The 21138-nt window shown below is 35.5% G+C and overlaps 1 protein-coding gene across 1 annotated transcript; it reads left to right on the forward strand.

Moving 5' to 3' along the window:
- The first annotated feature begins 20577 nt into the window (after positions 1-20577).
- Positions 20578-21138, forward strand: LOC143626740 (uncharacterized). The gene has a single exon (XM_077096726.1). It carries the CDS (start codon positions 20578-20580, stop codon positions 21136-21138), a length of 561 nt encoding a protein of 186 aa, XP_076952841.1.

A 21138-nucleotide genomic window follows, 5' to 3' on the forward strand; every position in this document is an offset into this window, starting at 1 on the left:
CCAACTCTGGAGATGAAACATTATCACTGTCAAGATCAATAACTTGAACTTCAGCTTGATCATCATCAGAAGAAGTAGAAACAGTATCAATAGCAACTGGAGAAACAACTGGAGAGTCTTCAGTTGGAGCATCTGGTTGAGCTTCAACTGTATTAGAACTTGAAGATCCTGGAATATTCAAATGTTCTTCAAAGTATGCTCTAACCAGATCTTCATCGATGTTTACAGTCGAAGGAGTAAAATAATTAAATAAACTATCGTAGTCAAACATCCAGTCTGGACCTTTCCCTTGAGGAGGGGTTGTGTACTTTTGACAGTCCACATGGTACCATTCTTCAACACAGCCAGATGTGAAATTAAAAACCCTTTTCTTTGGAGATGCATATCCCAAGAAATACCCTTCGATAGCTTTTTCATCAAATTTACCCGAATCCTTCTTCAACATTGTACACGGACACCCAAATGGTTCCAGGTACTTTAAATTAAGTTTTCTATTATTTAAGATCTCGTAGCTTGTCTTCTTGTGTCGTTTCACTATTAGAACCCGATTAAGTGTATAACAAGCTGTATTCACTGCCTCATTCCAAAATTGAACAGGAAGCTTTGAATCAGCAAGCATTGTACGTGCAGCTTCAATCAGAGTTCTATTTTTCCTTTTAGCAACACCATTTTGTTGAGGTACGTAAGGTGCATTATATTCTCGGTGAATCCCCTTTTGAATACAAAAGAAATCCAATATAGTGTTTTTGAATTCAGTACCATTATCACTTCGGATTCTCCTCACCTATTGTTTGTACAGTGATTCGATCTTAGTAATAAGGTTTTGTACCAAAACCGGTGTTTGATCTTTTGAACTCATAAATAGCACCCATGAATATCTTGAATAATCATCTGTCACTACCAGACAATACCAATCTCCAGAAATACTCGCACGATTCACTTGACCAAATAAATCCATATGAAGTCGTTCAAGAGGAGTATCAATGGAATTCAATAACTTAGAGGGATGTGTCATCTTCTTCTGCTTGCCCTTTTTGCATGCAACGCAGTGATCAGATAACTTAAAATTCTTTAACGAGACACCCTCAACTAAGTCATTTGCCATTAAATAATTCATCTTTCTGACATATATGTGACCCATTCTACGATGCCATAGAATCGAGTCTTTCTCAGTTGCTTTCGAGACAAAACATGTTTCAATCGATGTTGATATCTTAGAACTCATATTTAAGACATAAATATCATTTGATCGTGGTGATCACATGACAACCATGTCCTCGGGAATAACATAACCCTGTTTCAAGATAAGACACTCTTTGTCAGTAAATATCGTAGTGTACTTTTTATCACAAATTTGCGATACACTCAATAAGTTATGATCAACCTTGTCGCAATAATTCACTTTCTCAAACGTAATGTGACCATTTGAAACTTCACCCTCTTGTGTGATCATGCCCCCAGAATTCCCAGCAAACGCTACATAACCTCCTTGAATATTTCTTACGTTGGATAATAGGTTGAGATTCCCAGTGATATGACGAGAACATCCGCTATCCATGATCCAGTTTTCACCAGAAATGGTCTTGGATGAACCCTACACACAAACAAAAGTGATTAGTTCAAAAAGGCAGCCCAGGCCTCAGTCTTAGGCACCTTTTGGTTTTCTCTTTGATCATTAACTTTAACAGATTTCAATTGTTGTTCAGCCACTTGTGAATAAGTTACCGGCTTCCTAGACTTTCGTCTTAAATAAGCTGCCTGAACAATATTTGAATTCTTGTTTTGACATATAGGTTCAGTTGGAATGAATTTTGGTTTTACTTGACCGCGTGTCTCATTGACATGAAGAACCTTCCGAGGATTCACATCAGAGAACAAAATATGAGTATCATCAGCATACGACACAGGTCGTTTCAGAATCTCCTTGACCACTGGAATTGGCTTAGATTTGTCCTTGATAAAAGGATGAAGATTCTGATAGTTCTGTTGACTACAATTCTTCACAACATGACCTTGTTGACCGTATAAAAAACAAGTTCGCATGTCTACATGATGATGTTTAGAAGTAATTGGAATAAATGAAGCAGATTATTGATGATGACTCACATTTTTAGTCATGCTCTTAGCAAACTCATCAGATAAGTCAGATTTCCTTTTTAAATAAAAATCTAAATTAGAACTGTTTGAAAAACTTTTTAGTGTATCTGTTCCAGTTGACTTAACAAAGTTAATCTTCTTAGCTTGTTTTAAAAATTGTTTTGCCTTAGTCAATGGATCAGATTGAAATGATGTTTTTGTTTGAGCATACACACGTTCAAGTTCTTGAATTTTTGAAGTTTCATTGACAAAAACACTCTCAATAAGTTCAGGTTTGATAATACTTATTGGAATATCTTTTTCAGTGAACATCGTATCCATTCCCTTTAACTTAAAAACCCTAGTCGAAGAAGACTTAGAACTCGGAGGATTAATGAAACGCATTAAGTCCTCGTCAGAAATCTTTGGTTTAACTGACTTCTTTGTCCTCACTGGTTTGGTTTTTACAGTTTCTTCCTTGTTCATTTGAGATTTGAATGAACCATACACAGCTTCCTCAAACTCTTGAGGTTCGCAGAGAATATGATTAGAACTAGGAATGTTCTTATTCTTGTGTATAATCTCAGGTTCAAACACATCTTCAATAATCACCATGTCAACATTTTCAACAAAGACCTTTTTACTTTCCACATGAGGATTTTGAGGAGCAACTTGGGGTTTGACAATTTCAGGTTTAACCATTTTAGATTTTTCAGAAATCACAGATTCCTTTTGAATCAAATCCTCTTCTTTTCTTGCAAAAGGATTAATTTTATAATCATTATGAAAAGGTGGTGAAATTTCAACAAAACCAATACCTTTCTTAGAATCTTTTTGTTTTCCAGATACTTCAATAATTTCATTCAACAGAAAAGATGAATTCCTAAATTTCCCCAATTTGTTCTTCAACTCAAGAACCTCATTCTCAAGCTCAGTTATCTTAGAACGATGATTCAAGATTTTCTGAAACTTTTGGTCATTAATGGTCATTTTCACAGATAACTCGGCTTTGAGATCGTGATTACTTGTTGACAATGCGTCAATCTTTTCTCGAGATTTCATTTGAGACTCAAGAGATTGTCGATAAGTATCCTTAAGAGAAGCAATTTCTCTTATAATATTATCATTTTGATTCTTCAAAGCTTCTAACTTAGAGTTGTTAGATTCACAGTCAACACATGATGCTTTAACAAATGAAGTAGTAGAAATAGAATTACTAACCTCATTGATCTTGGCCATGCAAGCAAACATTGATTCAGAAGGCTTGTCGCAAGAGTCGTCAGAATCAGATCCAGAATCATTATCATAAGACAACACACTACCAGTAGCATCTTGACAATCTTCATGTAACCCAAACATAGCCAAATTTGCTTGAACATCATTGCATAGTAGCCGTTGTGACCAATCAGTTTCGTCTGCTAACATTGCTTGTGTTGTAGAAGAAGATGGTTTCTTTTCAGCATCACTTCCTCGTGGTGAAGAAGTATTTTGACTTTGACCACGAGGTCCAGTGTATTCTTTCCTTGGTTTGTCACACTCCTTCGCGAAATGTCCGAATTCTTGACAATTGTAACACTTTACTTTTAATTTGTCAAAACCCAACTTCTTGTTTAAAGCTGGAAGATCTTTTCCAGTTCTCTGCATGAATCTTTTAACTTTACGAACAATCATAGCCATGTTCCATTTTAAATCCATGATTTCTAGATCATCTGGATCTATCTGATCATAGTCCTCATCTGTTAAATCACTTGTGGCAATTTTACTACTCACTAAGTTTTCATATGAAGACATAAAAGCTGTCAGAAAAGCAAAGTTTTGCTCAGCTTCCTTCATATTAACACTAGGTGGTGAAGCAAATGGATTTGTATTAGTTGAACTTCCAGAACCACCCGACTTAACAGCAGAATAGAAACAAACTTTTGGATCATTAAACATAGCTGATTCTTTTTCACTTGCAGCATGAGTAAGAAAAGCAGTGATTGGAGAAATTGTTGAACTGAGAGGCATACTTCCACCATAGAAAGTTGGATCTTGATTTTCTTTGGAAGATTTTTGACATTTAAGATCATATTCTATAGCTTCGATCTTTTGTAGAAATTCAAGTGCCGTCAAGTCTTCATTCAGAAAATAATCATTCTCTTTCAAAACCATTAAAAATGTTGAGTAGGAACTTAAAGGCACACTCTTGATAGTGTCAATTTTATCTCTTTCAGAAATTTCCATTTTCATCTTGTCCATTTCAGCAATTAAATGACTAAATCTTGTAGTCATCTCTTCAACTGTTTCTCTTTTCAATAAATTAAAGTTTCAAAATTGAAACTTGAGCATCACTTTCTTACTCTCAGCTGTGTTTTCCATGCTTCTCATACGCAGATGTTGAAATAAAGATGCACATCTCTTGATACTACCAACTTGATGAAAGATATTTTCTGGTAAAGCCATAGTCAAAGTAGAATATGCTTTTATCTCGATTTCTAAAGCTTTCTTCTCTTCTTGTGAGTATTGAGAAACAACTTTAGGAGTATACCCAATAGTATCATCACCAATCATTGGTGCAACATAAACTTCATCAAGACAATATGAGCAGTCAGGATGAACAGATCCCAAATGTGCACGAAACCGAGGTTCCCACTTGGCGAAGTCACTGAACTTCATCAATCTTGGACATTTAGAATGTGAACCTATCTCGGTATCAAGTTGCAACATCTGTTGCATCAACATATTTTGAGACGCTAATGCATACATACCAGCCATCTTTGAAAATCGAATCAAATAATGAAATATCTTAACGAATCAGTGAATAGCTATAGCGAACTGTGAACAGTTGTAGCGAACCGTGAACAGTTGTAGCGAACTGTGAACAGTTGTAGCGAACTGTGAACAATTGTAGCGAATCAATCCTTAATAAAATTAAGACTGATCAGTAACGAAGTATCTTAACGAATCACAAAAGTCAACATAACGAGTCAACTTAACGAATCACAAATAAGGTTAACGAATCACCCAAATGGTGAAACAGATAACGAATGTGATGAAGGTTTAACGAATCACAAGTCAACTTAACGAATTGACCAAGCCAACTTAACGAATTGACCAAACGAATTGACCAAGTCAACTTAACAAATTGACCAAACGAATTGACCAAGTCAACTTAACGAATTGACCAAATGAATTGCACATGATTAGTTTAGAGAATCAGATGATAATCAATAACGAATCGCCAACATAAACATAGCGAATCACTAAGGAATGCTTAACGAATCAGCTACAGTGGATTAACGAATCACACTATAGCGAATCAGGTTGTTACAACCGTTTGTAACAAACTATGACACCTTATGCCACGTGGCAAAGGTTGTTATGACACAAATCCCAAGAAGAACACGTGTCACACGAATCGGTTAATCTAGTTTAACGAACTAGATAGCACGAATTGATTAACTCACACGAATCAGTTAGCGAACTGATTAGCGAATGGCAAGAACTAATAGCGAATCAAATTAAATGACATAGCGAATCAGTTAATCTAGTTAACGAACTAGATAACAAGAATCAATAACTCACACGAACTGGCTAACGAACAAGGTAGCGAATTAGCACTGTTGATAACGAAACACAGATAAAAATATAGCGAATCACCAGGAAGAAGATAACGAATCACATTCATCTTCAAATCTTCAAACCTTCAAACAAAATTCCAGAAATTATGAAGATTAAACCCAGAAACTCAATAATACCAAATCTGTAATACACCTTCGTTACTCAATCAAATTGCACAAGTAAACTACCAAAATACTCGTAAACCAATTCCGAATCCAACACACAAAACCTCGTAACCGATTAACACCTTAACCAATCCAAATTACCCAACAATCACACCCATGTTTCGGACTAAAACAGAAATCAAAACCAAATAACTCAAACCTAAATCAAACCTCAATTCCTCTTAACCAAAACTCAACAATACCTTAATCAACACAAATTCACTCTAATTCGTCCATAATTCATCCAAATCAAATACCAATTGATTCAAAATCAAACAAAACCGAAAATTAACAAAAATAGAATACTTATAACACCAAATCAAGTGTACAACGAGCACCAACAGCTCTGATACCACTTGTTTGATCCCGGATTTACAGTTAATAACAATAACACAGATCTTAGATCTGTTAATTATACTATTAAAGATCTATCTCATAATTAACCTTGATTTAGTGTATTGTATAAGTGTATATATTATCAATAACATTAATATGAAGCTTGAGAGAGAGTAATTGCTTTTCTGAAATAAACTTATATTACTCTCTGAAATTTTTCTCAAAAACTTAACTTAAAGTGAACAGTGGTTCACTATAAATAGAGGACGACCTGGTTCGCTAACATCCCCTAGCGAACCAGCTTCCCCTTCGTTACATACTTTAACATAACGAACCGCTCCCTGATTCGTTAACATCCCCTAACGAATCAGGAGGGAATACATTATAATGTCTTAGTTCGCTAACATCCCTAGCGAACTAGACTTAACCTTAACGAACTAGTCTTAGTTCGCTAACATTCCTAGCGAACTAGACATAACTTTAACGAATTAGATAAATATAAACATTTAATATTACATTAATTGATAAATAAACATTAACAATAAATACAAAGACTCTAGATGCAAAACCGTGCACTAACATTTTGCGAATTATTGAACAAGATGAATTGATGGATGAAATTGGGGTCTTCAAACAACGCCTTAATTTGTTCCTAAAATATAATAAAGTATACGTTATAAGTTAAATATGCATACATATTGATCTACAAATTTACAAGTTTCGGGTCAAATCAGCAATACACGTATTTTATATGCATATATCAATCTACAAATTTACAAGTTCCAGGTCAAACTACAAGTTTCAGGTCAAATTACAAGTCCCGGATCAATCTTCATATATATATATATATATATATATACATATATATATACAAGTTGACATACACACTTAACTACTAGATGAAGAAGGCTTGTACCTGATACCTTTCATCCAACCGCGCCGAGGACCCATGACTTCTTTAAATACTTAAATTTACCCAACAGGAGACGAATTTTCTTGGTCGGTTTGAGTTTGGGCCTCTAACGCCTCCTCTAATCGTTGCTACATATATTTAATTTAACAAAGATGATTTAATAAATATGTTCTAAGTGATGCTATATATATATATACATACATATATATATATGTTTAATTAATTCTTACAATATGTTCTACGGCTTCGGGGTCAATTGTCCCATCTTTGCGTGTATGTGCGGCACGATAGGTTTCGTAACGAGTCTGGGCCTGTTTAAGATTAAAAAAAATTAAAACAAGTACTATATGCAATACAAACATATAATATATATACCTTCTTATAGCAAGCGCTGCTATATGTCGCTGTTCCTCCCTGATTAACGATTTTTTGTTTTTGACGGTTTGCTTTATTCTTTTCTGACTTTTGTTAATGCTTTGGTGTTATAAAAAGTTCAATTGACCTCCGACAATTCTCAGCGGGCATGGATTTGGGGACCTCCGCCATTGCTCTCTCGAGATCTTGCTCCCCTCCGGCTTCCTTAAATAGGTTATACGTCTGGGATTTGCGATCTCTGTATCGCTTTCGGTATATTGATAAAATTCCCTTCTCTAACATTGTACGATCAACATCCTCGTCAATCTTCTTTAAATTGAATGAAGCCTATAACAAAAGAAGTCAAATAAATATGAATTTAAACTCGGACCCGACCAACCGATTCATAAAGTTAAAGCATTTAAAAAAATCTTCAAATAAAATAAAGACAAATGAACAGAAAACATATAAAATAAACTTAAATAAATCGTTTACCCCAAGATGATGGTACAACGCATTCTTCTCGGCTTCTGAAACATCATCCCAACATTCTTTATTGAATGCAATGTTACGCTACATGTATGAAGACACTTCTCGAATGAAAGAATCATTATTTTTTCCAACTGGAGTAAATGTTGCTTGCCGATCGATGTCTAAATTTATAGGCCCCCCTTGCTTTTTCACTTCAGCTCTAAGGCGAAGGTTTTTGGTAATACCTCTCCTAGGAGGGCCTGCTGCAGTCATAGTTAAAAAGTTATAAGTCATGAATACTTATACTAAATTAAGTAAATAAATAAATTATAATAAGACTTACTATCCTCCGCATAATGACCGTGCCCATCACCTATGCCGCCGCCAGGTGGTGGTGGATCATGGCCCGCACCATCTCCTCCATAGCTCATCACATCAGCCATGCTGAAAATCTATAAGATATATAACACAAAGATATATAATACAAATGCTAAAAATTTATAAGACATACAACACAAATATATAATAGGAATAAAGTTTTCTATTACAAACATGAAAATACAAATGCAGATATAAAATAACACAAAGTTTTCTATTTCTTTTAATCATACCACTCTCCATCAGACATCTCTCCCTCAGATATCTCGGTATCACTCTCAAGCCCATAAAAAAACTTTTATTTTGTGTAAAAGCCCATAAAGAACAACTTTTTTTGTAAACCGTGAAACCGAACCGAAACCAAACCGTTAGTAACGTTTTAGTTTGGTTCGGTTCGGTTCATAGTTTACCAAAAAATCGGCCAAACCGGACCGTGAACACCCCTAATACAAACCTATACACAAATAAATATATACATTGTATTAAAAAATTAACATGTAATATATACCTAAATCACAGAAATTTAACGTCTAGTTCTGGTCCAGGTTTGGCTCGTTTACACGATAAATCTAAACTCACAACATTTAACGTCTAGTTCGTATTCGGCTCGTTTACACACATACAAACATATACACAAATAAATATATACATTGTATTAAAAAATTAACATGTAATATATACCAAAAATCACAGATCTTTAACGTCTAGTTCGGGTCCGGGTTCGGCTCGTTTAAACAATACACCTAAAATCATAGATCTTTAATGTCTAGTTCGGGTCCGGGTTCGGCTCGTTTAAACAAAAAACCTAAAATCACTGAAATTTAACATCTAGTTTGGGTCCGGGTTCGGCTCGTTTACACAATATACCTAAATTCACAACATTCAACGTCTAGTTCGGGTTTGACTCGTTTACACACATACAAACCTATAAAATCAGTTAATATTAAGCACAAATCTATAACACTCATACAAATTAGTTTTTATTAAACGAGCTAACACAAAAATCAGTCCATATTAAGCCTAAATCACCATCAAATCAAGCAAATATGTACAAATAGGTTCATATAAGCCCAAATCAGTGCATAATTCAACTAACCTACCTACACACAAAGAATACGCAGCCTGAGGTGCGGCGTCCGTAGTGCAGCGGTGGTCCGGTGGCGCCGAGGAAGTGTGCGGCTGTGGTCTGGTGGGTAACGCGAGCAGTGGTGGCTGGCCGGCCGGTGATGGGTGGCCTGTGGGTGATGAACAAGGTGAAAACATGAGGGAGAAAATGGTGGGAAATGGATATTAATATGTTGTTTCCCTCTCAAATTGCCCCAGCCTTCCGATTACTTAGGTATGAACGGTCAGATTTGATGTTGATATATAATCACGCGGATTGAGATTTAGCGGCGACGTTTTTGGTGGTCGCCACTAAATCTCAGATTTCTTGTAGTGGATTTATTAAATTTTGGCGAAAGTGATATAAAGATCCTTAGTGGCTTTCAGATTACTCCTGAACCACTATACGAACCAGTTGCTAAGGAATATACAAGAATGGCTAGATCAATCATACGTACAGGTTTATGGGCCGGTGCTTATAGAGAAGCGGATGCTGACATTCTGGAGCATGAATGAAGTTACAGATACAAACCAAGGGGAGATTGTTGGGCTAAACTTTATGTGGTTTGTATTTGTTTTGGGCTTGCATTGTAAACCGAGATCTACGTGGATCTCGGTGGGCTTTTGTGTAGTTTTGGGCTTTATGTAGTTAATATATAAACATGCATCTAAGTCATTATGCGATGCGGGTTTTGGTATTTTGGTTGGACGTAGACAAGAGAGAGAGACGAGAAGTATTATTCAGGTTTTAATAAATAGTGCTTAAGCACCTGATGTTGAATAAACGTGTGTTTTGAAGCATTAGCATCTTGTTCTTATTGTTTGTTTGTTTTATATTTAATCCATTCGCTGTTAGATTCCGCATAACAACGATTTCACGTAATATCATATCGATAGATCCGTCTAGGGACTTACAAGATCATTAATGTACAATCTGAGGTGCTTAAAGATGAAGGATTAATGAAAAAGAAAATAATTTTCGGGCAACAAGACGAGCTGATGGATAACACTCATGGTGCTAAGGCTATGTTTGACCGTATGTGGATTCCACGCCATGAAAATCTTAGGGGTCGAATCTTAGATAAAGCTCACAAGTCAAGATACTCGATTCATCCGGGATCAACCAAGATGTATCAGGATCTGAAGAGATACTACTAGTGGACAGGTATGAAGAATGATGTAGTAGATTATGTCAGTAAGTGTTTAACTTGCTTGCAAGTCAAAGTAGAGCACCAGAAGCCTTATGGGAAGATGCAGCCATTAGAGATACCAAAATGGAAATGAGAACACATCACCATGGATTTCGTAACTAAGCTACCACGTACAGTGATGTGTTGTAAAACAAACTTACTTTCCGTATCGTTTTATCATGTTTTACGTGCTTAATAGTTTAATTAATAAGAGTTATGGATGGTTTGTACTTGATTTTACAAAGTTTGAATGTTAATTATAGGTTATAAGTTTTGTTGGAGAAAAGAGTAAAGTTTGAAGACTATAGGAGCTTATTTGATCAAGTTTTAATACTACAAGTCAAGGCCCGACCCAAGCTCGAAAGATCCAAGCCTTTCTTGCATTAATATATTAAGTTAATAAAAAAAAAGAACCCTAACACCTAAGGCAGTTCCGATCATATTTAGCAAGGAGAAAATAAAAACCAAGTATTGATTGGTCGGCTAGTCTTTGTTAATTTTTGTTGGTGTTAAGGAGACACCAGTTAGTTTGTGGCTGTGATTGTTTCACTCACGTGGGCAGCCAAAACATTAAGTGGACAGCAATATATATAAAACTTAATTAAACCAGCAAACTCTAACTTCAGCCATATTGCCGATCGGAATAAAAAGTAAGAAAGAAAGTTGATATTTTTTGGAAAATTTGGTCGGCTAGGATTTGTTTTGTGGTTGTTGGTTTTAAGGAAACACACAAACTATAATTTGTGTGGTGGGAATTAATCCCACGGCAAGAATAACAAACAAAGGGAATACAAAAGTTAAACACCCCCTTTTGGTCCGATCGCAAGCAGGCAGCAGCATCAAGGAGAGAAAATTATTTTGTGAACATCTTGGCGGCTAGGAGAGGAAGGAAATCATCAAGAGAGACTTGGTACAATAGCTAGGGTAGATATTCATCCATAAACTCATCCCTATTCTTAAGTATTACTCTCGTAAACTTTGTGTTTTTGTTCAAGATACTTAACTAGTTGATTTGATCTTTTACTTTGAATTGTTTTGCAATTAACTTGAAGATTGACTTGTGCTTGATTGTTGAATGATTTTAATTATGTTTATTTTGAGTTTTGTGATGTTTAAATCAAGTGTTTGCTGCTGTCCAAAAATCATGTTAGGCTAAACTTGTTAGTTCTATCTAGGTTAGATGTTTATTGTTAGGTTTTAATGAGTAATATGGATTGTTGATCATCATGACTTGATTTGTTAATGAAAAGTTTGGTTTAACATTGAATTAGGTTGTGTTTATTGGCTGTGTTTTTATTAATTATACTCATATACCTCTTGCTTTGATTGATTGAATCGGTTTTGATTGATTTTAGCTTGTTTGAACTCTTTACTTTGTGTTTAGAGATTGTTTGCGGGGTGATCAACCGTAGGGTTTAAGTGGGTATGTTAATTGGTTAGGGTAGGCACCTTCTTAGAGACCTAGAGGTGATAAGAAGTAAACTCGTCTCATAGCTTTTTCTTGTTAGGATTAGGATCGTGCGAGAGCGGGTTCGGTTCTTGTCGGGTTTGGGTTTTTGAGCGATTGGTTGATCTAGTTTAAGTTAAACTAAATTGTTCCTCTATCCTTGGTTGCGTAGTATTCGTCTCCATTAGGGTAGTGTGTCGGTGGGACCGAGAGGAGAGTCGGCATTAGAACACTTAACAATTTGTTTCCCGGTGTGCTCTTAAAATCAACTAAGTGTAAGTTAGAGTTTGTTGGTGAGACCGAGAGGTGATCTAGCTTCCTTGAGTGAACCTTAGTTGTTTCATCCTTAGAAACCGGTGTCGTGAGAGTCTTCAATCCATTAGCTTATTATACCTTCAATATGATTCTTACCTAGGTAGACGTTTTCTCCTATTGCAGTTAAGCTTCCAAGTTTCGTTAAGTGTTTCGTTAGGTTTAGTTTGGTTAAGTTAAGTTAAGTCTAGTTAATTAATTTAGTTAAAGTAAGTTAGGTCAAGCAGTTAATTATTAAAAATCATTTAAATATTCTTAGGTGAGTCTTGGTTAGGGTTAAGTATTAAAAACGTTTTCACGTGTCCTTGTGTTCGATACTCGGACTTCATTAGTGCTATACTATTAGTGATCAGTACACTTGCCGGTTTTGTGTGGTTTCTTTAGGAGTCTTGTTTAATAAATTTAAAGCTTAGTTGTGAGTTATTTAGAAAGAGCATCATTATACACACATCATACAGCTAAACATCATAATACCATTTGGGTGATAGTGGACCGTTTGACGAAAAGTGCTCATTTTCTGCCTATACAAAAGGCCATCGCGTCAGAAACGTTAGCAAATGTGTTCATAAAGGAGATTGTGGCTAAACATGGAGTGTCGTTATCAATTGTGTCTGATAGAGATACTCGCTTTACTTCGAGATTTTGGAAGAAGTTTCATGAGGCTATGGGAACAAGACTGAACATCGGTACGGCGTATCATCCACAAATAGATGGGCAGTCTGAAAGGACTATCCAAACCCTTGAGGATATGCTACGTGCCTGTGTTTTAGATTTTGGAGGAAGTTGTGATGATCATCTGCATCTAGCAGAGTTCTCTTATTACAACAGATACCACTCGAGTATTGGTATGCCACTGTTTGAGATGTTGTATGGTAGACATTGTAGAACTCCTGTATGTTGGGGAGAGATTGGTCGGAAAGAGGTTGGAAGTCTAGAAGTTGTGCAAGAAACCTCTTCAAAGTTTGATCAGATCAAGGCAAGAATGAAAGCCGCTCAAGACCGCCCGAAGTCGTATGCTGATAAGCGGCGACGACTAATCGATTTTAACGTTGGTGACAATGTGATGCTCAAGGTCTCACCTTGGAAGGGGATTATTCGTTTCAGGAAGAGAGGAAAGTTAAGTCCAAGGTACATTAGACCGTTTAAGATCATAGATCGTGTTGGCGAAGTAGCTTACAAGATGGATTTGCCGGAAGAGTTAGTAGGGATTCACTCTACTTTTCATGTCTCTCACTTGATGAAATGTCTAGATGATGGCACATCCCACATGCCATTAGTAGATATTGAGGTTGATGAGCAGTTAAACTATATCGAGTAGTCTGTTGAGATAGTGGATCGTAAGGAAAAGCAGCTTCGTCAAAAGGTTATTCCTTTAGTGAAAGTGATATGGAAGCATCGTAGAGGATCGCATGTGTAACACCCCGGCCTCTCGCACCACCAATATTGTCCGCTTTGCCCATGAAAAGCTCACGGATTTGTTTTTGGTTTCCCAAAACGCGTTGGTGATTGAAGAGGCAGGACATTACTTATGAACCAGTGATATCTCTTGTCCACGGCCGATGTGGGATAGCCTAAGAGTGGGACGATGTTGTGTTTGCCAAGGGTGTTACAGACAACCCCCCTTTAGACTCATCGTCCTCGATGAGGCGTTTCCCAACATCCCGAATGACACAAGAGTGGCTCTGATACCAACTGTCACACCCCGACCAAAGGCGGAACATGCCGAGGCGTAACGTATTGATTGGACAGTAGCTCAAAGACACTAATTAAAGCGACAATAAATATTTAATTTCATTAACATTAAACACGTACACAATTTAATAATTATAACAATTACATCATATTCTTGTATGTTGAATAATATCCTAAGGTCAAACTATTGTCTTCTAACTTGAATAGTATCAACTACTTGTACCTGTAACATGTATGAAAATAGAGTTTGTCAACACGAATGTTGGTGAGAATACGTAAGTTTTAGTTTTGTATATATATAGAGAGAAATCACAATTCATATGTAAATGATGAGTATCACAATTCCTATGAAAATGTAAACAACTAAATAGATGTGGACCCGTTCTTATTGATACAAAATCAATGTACTTGGGTAAATGTATGATCATACTAGATGAGGATATATGAGGATGAGATACCAACCACCAAACATAAAATAAACAATTAAGCACATAGAGCATTTATCATAGAACATGCAATAATCACACATAAACATATATTGAATTGTGTTTTGAATAGATGTGGAATAAAACATAAGTAAACTTGAATATAGTATACATGCTACCCCCAAAATATAAAAGATGGAAAAAAGGGGTATGTAAACTCACCTTAGAGAATAAGCAAATGAATAAATACGTTAAGATTGGTAGGAGAATAAGTGTCGCGCTTGAGAGGTAGCAAAGTCAAATCCTAACAAGTGTAATAACGGAAATACTACAAATTAACAAAGGGACTAAGAGAAACGAGATATGAATGGGTATAGAGAGTAGCATATTGTATTTAGAGTTTATGATTAATAAATACTACTTATAAATTAATATTTGTATAAAATATAACTGTTTATAACATATTCGTACTTATACTATTAAAGCGGTAAAATATATATTTATAAAAATGCCATTTGTTTATAAATTACTTAGCCAAATTATTATGTAAATAATAATTATATCCTTAATTTACGTATTCTAAATAGACAAAATCTTTTTAAATATTCATTACAAAAAAAATCTTATAAACTTTTAATAACCATTATACATAGGTTTATATATTCATAGATATATGTATGTATGTATATCTAGTTTTAACCGCGAATCGGAAAACAACGAGTTAATATGTTGGTTTTAATAAGATATAAATTATTTATTATTTATTAAGATTTTTAAAATCATTGGAATTGATTATTGTAACAAAATACCAAAAAAAATGAAGGCAAAACGGGGTGGCAGGGGGTCGAACCCGCGACCTCCACCCCGGGATTCAAGTGTCTTAACCAGTTGAGCTACAGCTAGATGTGTTTAAGAAATCAGTTTCTGTAAATAAAAGGACACAGATAGATCATAACAGGTTCATAAACAAACCCTAACAACATCAATCGGTTAATCCGATTGATTTTGTGTTAATAGATGTTAGGGCTTATGATAAGCATCAAATCGCAAACCTACACATATGATTAATTACCTCTAACAAAGACTAGCTGCGGGTGAACGATAGCTGAACTTGGCCGGCGGTTTGATGACGAACAAACAGGGAAATGACGAGTATAATTCAATTGGTTGGAGGGGTTATGATGGTGATGGAAAGAGGATGGTGTGGGATCATTCAATTGCAATAAGGACTAGTATATATAGTGTTTTGGAGGATGATACAGCCGCGGGTTTTAAAGCTTTAAATTAGCTGTCAATTGGTTGTGGTTTACCACAATTAGGGTGTCGGTAGGAGCGGATTTTGGTAAGGAATGATATGGTATGATCAATTACGTCAAATCCCTGATTATCCGGCTGATTTAGAGTGTGTTGACTTGGTCAAAATCGTGAGGGGGGGTGACGATGTGTAACAGGGAAGAAGAATGAGAGTTGGTAAGTTGGCATAACTGGTCCCTGTTCTATGGTGGTGGGTACAAGAGTTAATCAAAAGTGGCTAAGGGTTTATTTTGTACAATCTTATAACTAAAATCAAATAAATAAATAATAATAATAAAATTTAAACGAGTCGGGTTTCGGGTCCGAAAATTGACGAATGTTACAGCATGCTACTTGGGAAATTGAAGATGAGATGCGCAAGTTTTACCCTGACCTATTTAAGTAATGGCTAGGTTTCGGGGACGAAGCCTTTTTTAAGGAGGGTAGACTTGTAACATCCCGAAATTTCAATGAATAAAATTTAAAATATTATTACGCTGGAAGAATTAGTTTGAGTTAGTAGAGAAATAATAATAATAATAATAATAATAATAATAATAATAATAATAATAATAATACAGATAATACGATGGTAGGCTAAATTAATTATGGACTTAAGATGAAGATGGGCCTAAGGTCCATGGGCTTAAGGAGTATAATAACCCTTAAACCCTAAATCCTTTCCATCTCCATCATTCTACACCTTAGCCTACACCATCAAAAACACACACTTAATCCAAACACTCTCTACACTATTCCATTCAATGATCCAAGACCAACCGAATGTAAGAAATCATTTATCTCAGCTAATTCAATATTTTAGAACCCGACACCGCAGCCCGTGATGCCTAATGAGTCGCTTAATTCTAGATCTAGTTTTATCCGGGTGTTTAACCAAGAGCTTAAGGGCAACCTTAGCTCAGATCTGGACACCCCGAAGCTACCCAGGTCATAAACGATCAAACTCCAGCCAACCATGGTTGTTAACGGTGGCTGACAGCGCCGGAATCGAAGTAAAATCTTAAAAACGCGAAATAAGTAAGCTAAACTGAACATACTGGCATATAAGTATATACGAAGAATAAGCATATACGTCATATATGTATGTAACGTGTATGTATAGACCGTATAAGTATATACGACGTGTATGTATATGTAGCGTGTATGTATGTTCAGCATGTATGAATTTTCAACGTATAGTATGACCATCTCTTAAGTATATTAAGAACGCATAAGTCTCTTATGCGTATAATTTATACGCAACATATAAGTTATACAACATATAACTTATACGGACATGTAAGTTATACCGAGAAGTTTATACGTAAGGAATTGACTTATACGCTGACCTATACGGGGAATAACTTATACGCTATAAGGACTTATACGCTGGAGGAATAACATACACGCCCAAGAACTTATACGGGCTTGAATGTTTTTCCAAATAAACGGAATATAAACAACGTATACGTACGTAAACTATAGATATGGACTTATATGATATATGGGCTAAAGATAAGTAATTAATTAATAAGGAAAGGTAATGTTTAAAAATATGATATAATTAGGAGTAGTTAAGTGATGCTTGTTAATTGATACACAGTTAGCCGTGCACAGCTCAAGAAGGGCATTACTGTAAATTCATAAAGGAATCGCTTACATGTGAGTTTCTAGCCCCATTTCCTTACTATGTTTTCGGGGTTGTGTGCATACTCGATGTGATTAGTTAATACACTTACCCTATGTGGTAAGCATATGTTATGTGAATGTAGTATAAAGTATGTATGAATGTTTTATAAAGTATGTATGAAAATGTATGAAGGATAGTATGAAGAAGTATATTTATGAAGGTATGAGTAGATGAAGAGGATAGGGACCAGACCCTTATAATATCTGAGAGGATATGGGCCAGACCCTTATAATATATGAAATGATAGGGGCCAGACCCTTATTATATCTGAGAGGTTATATGGCGAATGGCTCTTTAAAACGTATAATTATATATGTCAGGTAAGATAAAATATGAAAGTATGAAGGAAGGAAAGTAAGAAGGTAAGAATGAAAATGTATATATACTTAGGGGAAAGTGAATACGGTGATGTCATGCGCCTAAGCTTAGACGGAAAACTCACTAAAACGGCGTAGTTTTGATTAAAAACAATCAACAATTGATTTATTTCCAAATCCCTACCATGGAGCATCTATTTCTCCCTAACATAATCTCCCACCCACAGTCCCGGGGATTCGATCTACCATTGATTCAATCCTCAATCTAATCAAGCAAAATATTCCTTGTCTTATTAAACTTCTAAATCTGTTAGTTGTATATGTGCATGTATCAACAAAAGTTAGAATATTGGCATTTAATTGATGTACAACTGCTTAATATTATCTCGAGAAAAAATGATTAGAAGTTTTGTCTATGGATAAAATTATACAAATTGATCAACCCTTTCAACCATAAAATAAAAAGGGTACTCAAACGTTTCGGATTCAAATCAAAACACAAAGTGGAATTGACGATCCACGGCGCGAGTAACTTGGAATAAACATTATGATATTAATTTAATTGCTAAAACAATAAAACCCATATCCAATCATAGATCAATTGGGATTTGGGAAGTATTTGATGAAATCATTAGGGGAGAATACAAATCAATTTTAAAATTAACTGATGGCTAAGAATCAATTGAGTTACGATACGAGAGGCAAATACTTGGAAAACACTCTGCAGATCGAAGCCTTGGGAGACTGTGGGTGGGAGTTCATGATGTGGAGAAATAGATGCTCCATGGTAGGGATTGAGAAATAAATCAATTGTTGGTTGTTTTTAATCAAAACTACGTTGTTTTTAATCAAAACTTTTTCGTCTAAGCTTAGGAACATGACAGCACCATATTCACTTTCCCCATATACTTATGTATGTACAAAAGAAGGTAAAGCCTGAATGTATGAAGTATGTGAATGTAATGTATGTTATCTGATTAACTAGAACTCACTCAGCGTAGCTGACTTTTAGTATGCACGCAGGTAAATAGATTAAAGCAGCTGGCTTGAGGGAGACACATGGCATGATCTGAAGAGGCTGGCATCTGAAGAAGAATTGTCATGATGTTTTAATACTATGTTTTATGTTATGTTTTAAAGACAAGATTTGAATGTTTTGTAATGATTGGTTGACTTTTATTATTCAGCGAAAGTTTTATTTAACTCTGGTATTTAGAACTGTGTTTATGAGTAAATCCAACGCCAAAGTAGGGCACCGGGATCGGGTCCTTACACAAGTCAAAAAGATGAAATTAGACGAACTTATTTACCTAGAGGTCCATGTCAACCAACAGAGCATGAGTTTCCACAAACAGATTTTAGTGGTAAAGCAAGACGTTTTAATAAGGATTGGTGCACACAAGAGCATGGAAATTGGTTGGAATATAGTGTTAAAACGGATAAAGTGTATTGCTTATATTCTTACTTGTTTAAGGAAATTGGACACAATGATGCTTTTGTGAGTGAAGGGGTACGGTGTTGGCATAGAATCTCAAGATTTAAAACTCATGCCGGTAAATGCAATAGTTTACACGACAAATCGCATAAAAGATGGGAAGACTTACTTAACCAAGCTCAATCTGTACATGTGGCACTTGATAAAAAAACTAGAAAAAACAAAAGGGAATATAAGATTCGATTAAGTGCTTTTATTTTAGCCACTAAAGGATTGTTGAATGGTGAGTTATCTTTTTGTGGTAATGATAAGTCAGAAACATCTCTTTATAGAGGGAATTTCATAGAGCTTTTAAAATTATTTGGAGTAATAAATGAAGAAATTGGTAAAGTTATATTAAGCAATTCTCCGAAGAATAACCAAATGACGGCTCCATCAATCCAAAAAGATATATGTAAGTGTTTCTCATCAGAAGTATTAAAGAAGATATTTGATGAACTTGGTGATGATGTCTTTTCCATATTAGTTAATGAATCGAGGGATGTTTCTAAAAAGTAACAAATGGCGGTGGTATTGAGATATGTTGATAAATTTGGATTTGTGAAAGAGCGATTTGTTGGCCTTGTTCATATAATAGAAACAACCGCGTTATCTCTTAAGAAGGCCATTGATGAATTATTTGCTCACTACAGTTTGAGTTTGAGTAGGATTAGACGCCAAGGATATGATGGTGCAAGTAACATGTCCGGTGAGTTTAATGGTTTGAAAGCTTTGATTTTGAAAGAAAATTCATCTGCGTACTACGTTCATTGTTTTGCTCACCAACTTCAACTTGTTGTTGTGGCTCTTGTAAACAAACATCATGAAAATTTTAAATTATTCAGTGAAGTATCAAGTTTAGTAAATGGTGTTGGTGCATCTTGCAAGCGGGTAGATTTGATAAGAGAAAGCTTGGGATTGAATCTGGAAGTTGAAACGGGAAGTGGACAAAATCAATAACTATCACTTGCAAGGACCGAAGATACACGTTGGAGTTCTCACGAAAAGACGATGACCCGTTTGTTTTCTTTATATCCTAGTGTTATTGACGTGCTTGAATATATAGAAAATTCGGGAGATCTTGTTGCTCATAAAAGTCAAGCAAATGGACTTCAATTACACATGAGAACATATACTTTTGTGTTTTATCTACATTTGATGAAGCACATTTTGGGTGTTACTAACACATTGTGTGAAGAACTTCAAAGAAAAGATCAAGATATATTGAATGCGGTTAAGCTAGTCAAAACTACTAAAGAATAATTACAAACCTATCGACTTGAAGGTTTTGACTCACTTTTGATAGATGTAACATCCTTTTGTGAAAAGTATGATACTGAAATGTGGATGCCGTTTATGTTGACCCAAAAAATTGAAGGAAGAATACCTGCATCACTAATTGTCAACATTACGTGGTTAACAATTTTAACACGGTTCTCGACATGCAAAATTCAAGAGCTTGGTAACCGTTTTAACGAGGTATCCACTAATTTGATTATTTATATGAGTTCTTTGAGCCCGTGTCTTAATTTTGAAGTCTTTGATAAACTAAATTTGCTAAAGTTGGCCGAGATGTATCCATGTGGTTTTAATTTTGATGAAAAAGACAAGCTTATCTATGAACTCGGTAACTACATTGCTAATGTGAAAGAAGATACACGGTTTGACGACTTGAATGGGGTAAGTGAGCTTGCCAAAAAGATGGTGGAAACAAGAAAACACGCCGATTTCCCGTTGGTCTATCGTTTAATAAAGTTATCGTTAGTTTTACCGGTTGCAACGACGAGTGTTGAAAGGAGTTTTTCTTCAATGAAGCATTTGAAGACGGAACTGCGTAATAGGATGGGTAATGGATTCTTGAACGATGCTTGCATTTGTTACATTGAAAGAGAAAACTCGTAG

Source organism: Bidens hawaiensis, unplaced genomic scaffold, assembly GCF_021521415.1.
Source record: "Bidens hawaiensis isolate Kalapana, Puna unplaced genomic scaffold, B.hawaiensis_p1.1 tig00004478_1, whole genome shotgun sequence".
NCBI classification, from domain to species: domain Eukaryota; kingdom Viridiplantae; phylum Streptophyta; class Magnoliopsida; order Asterales; family Asteraceae; genus Bidens; species Bidens hawaiensis.

Excerpts from the sequence above, each read along its gene's own strand:
- LOC143626740 (XM_077096726.1), top strand. The coding sequence starts at position 20,578 with ATGTGGATGCCGTTTATGTTGACCCAAAAAATTGAAGGAAGAATACCT.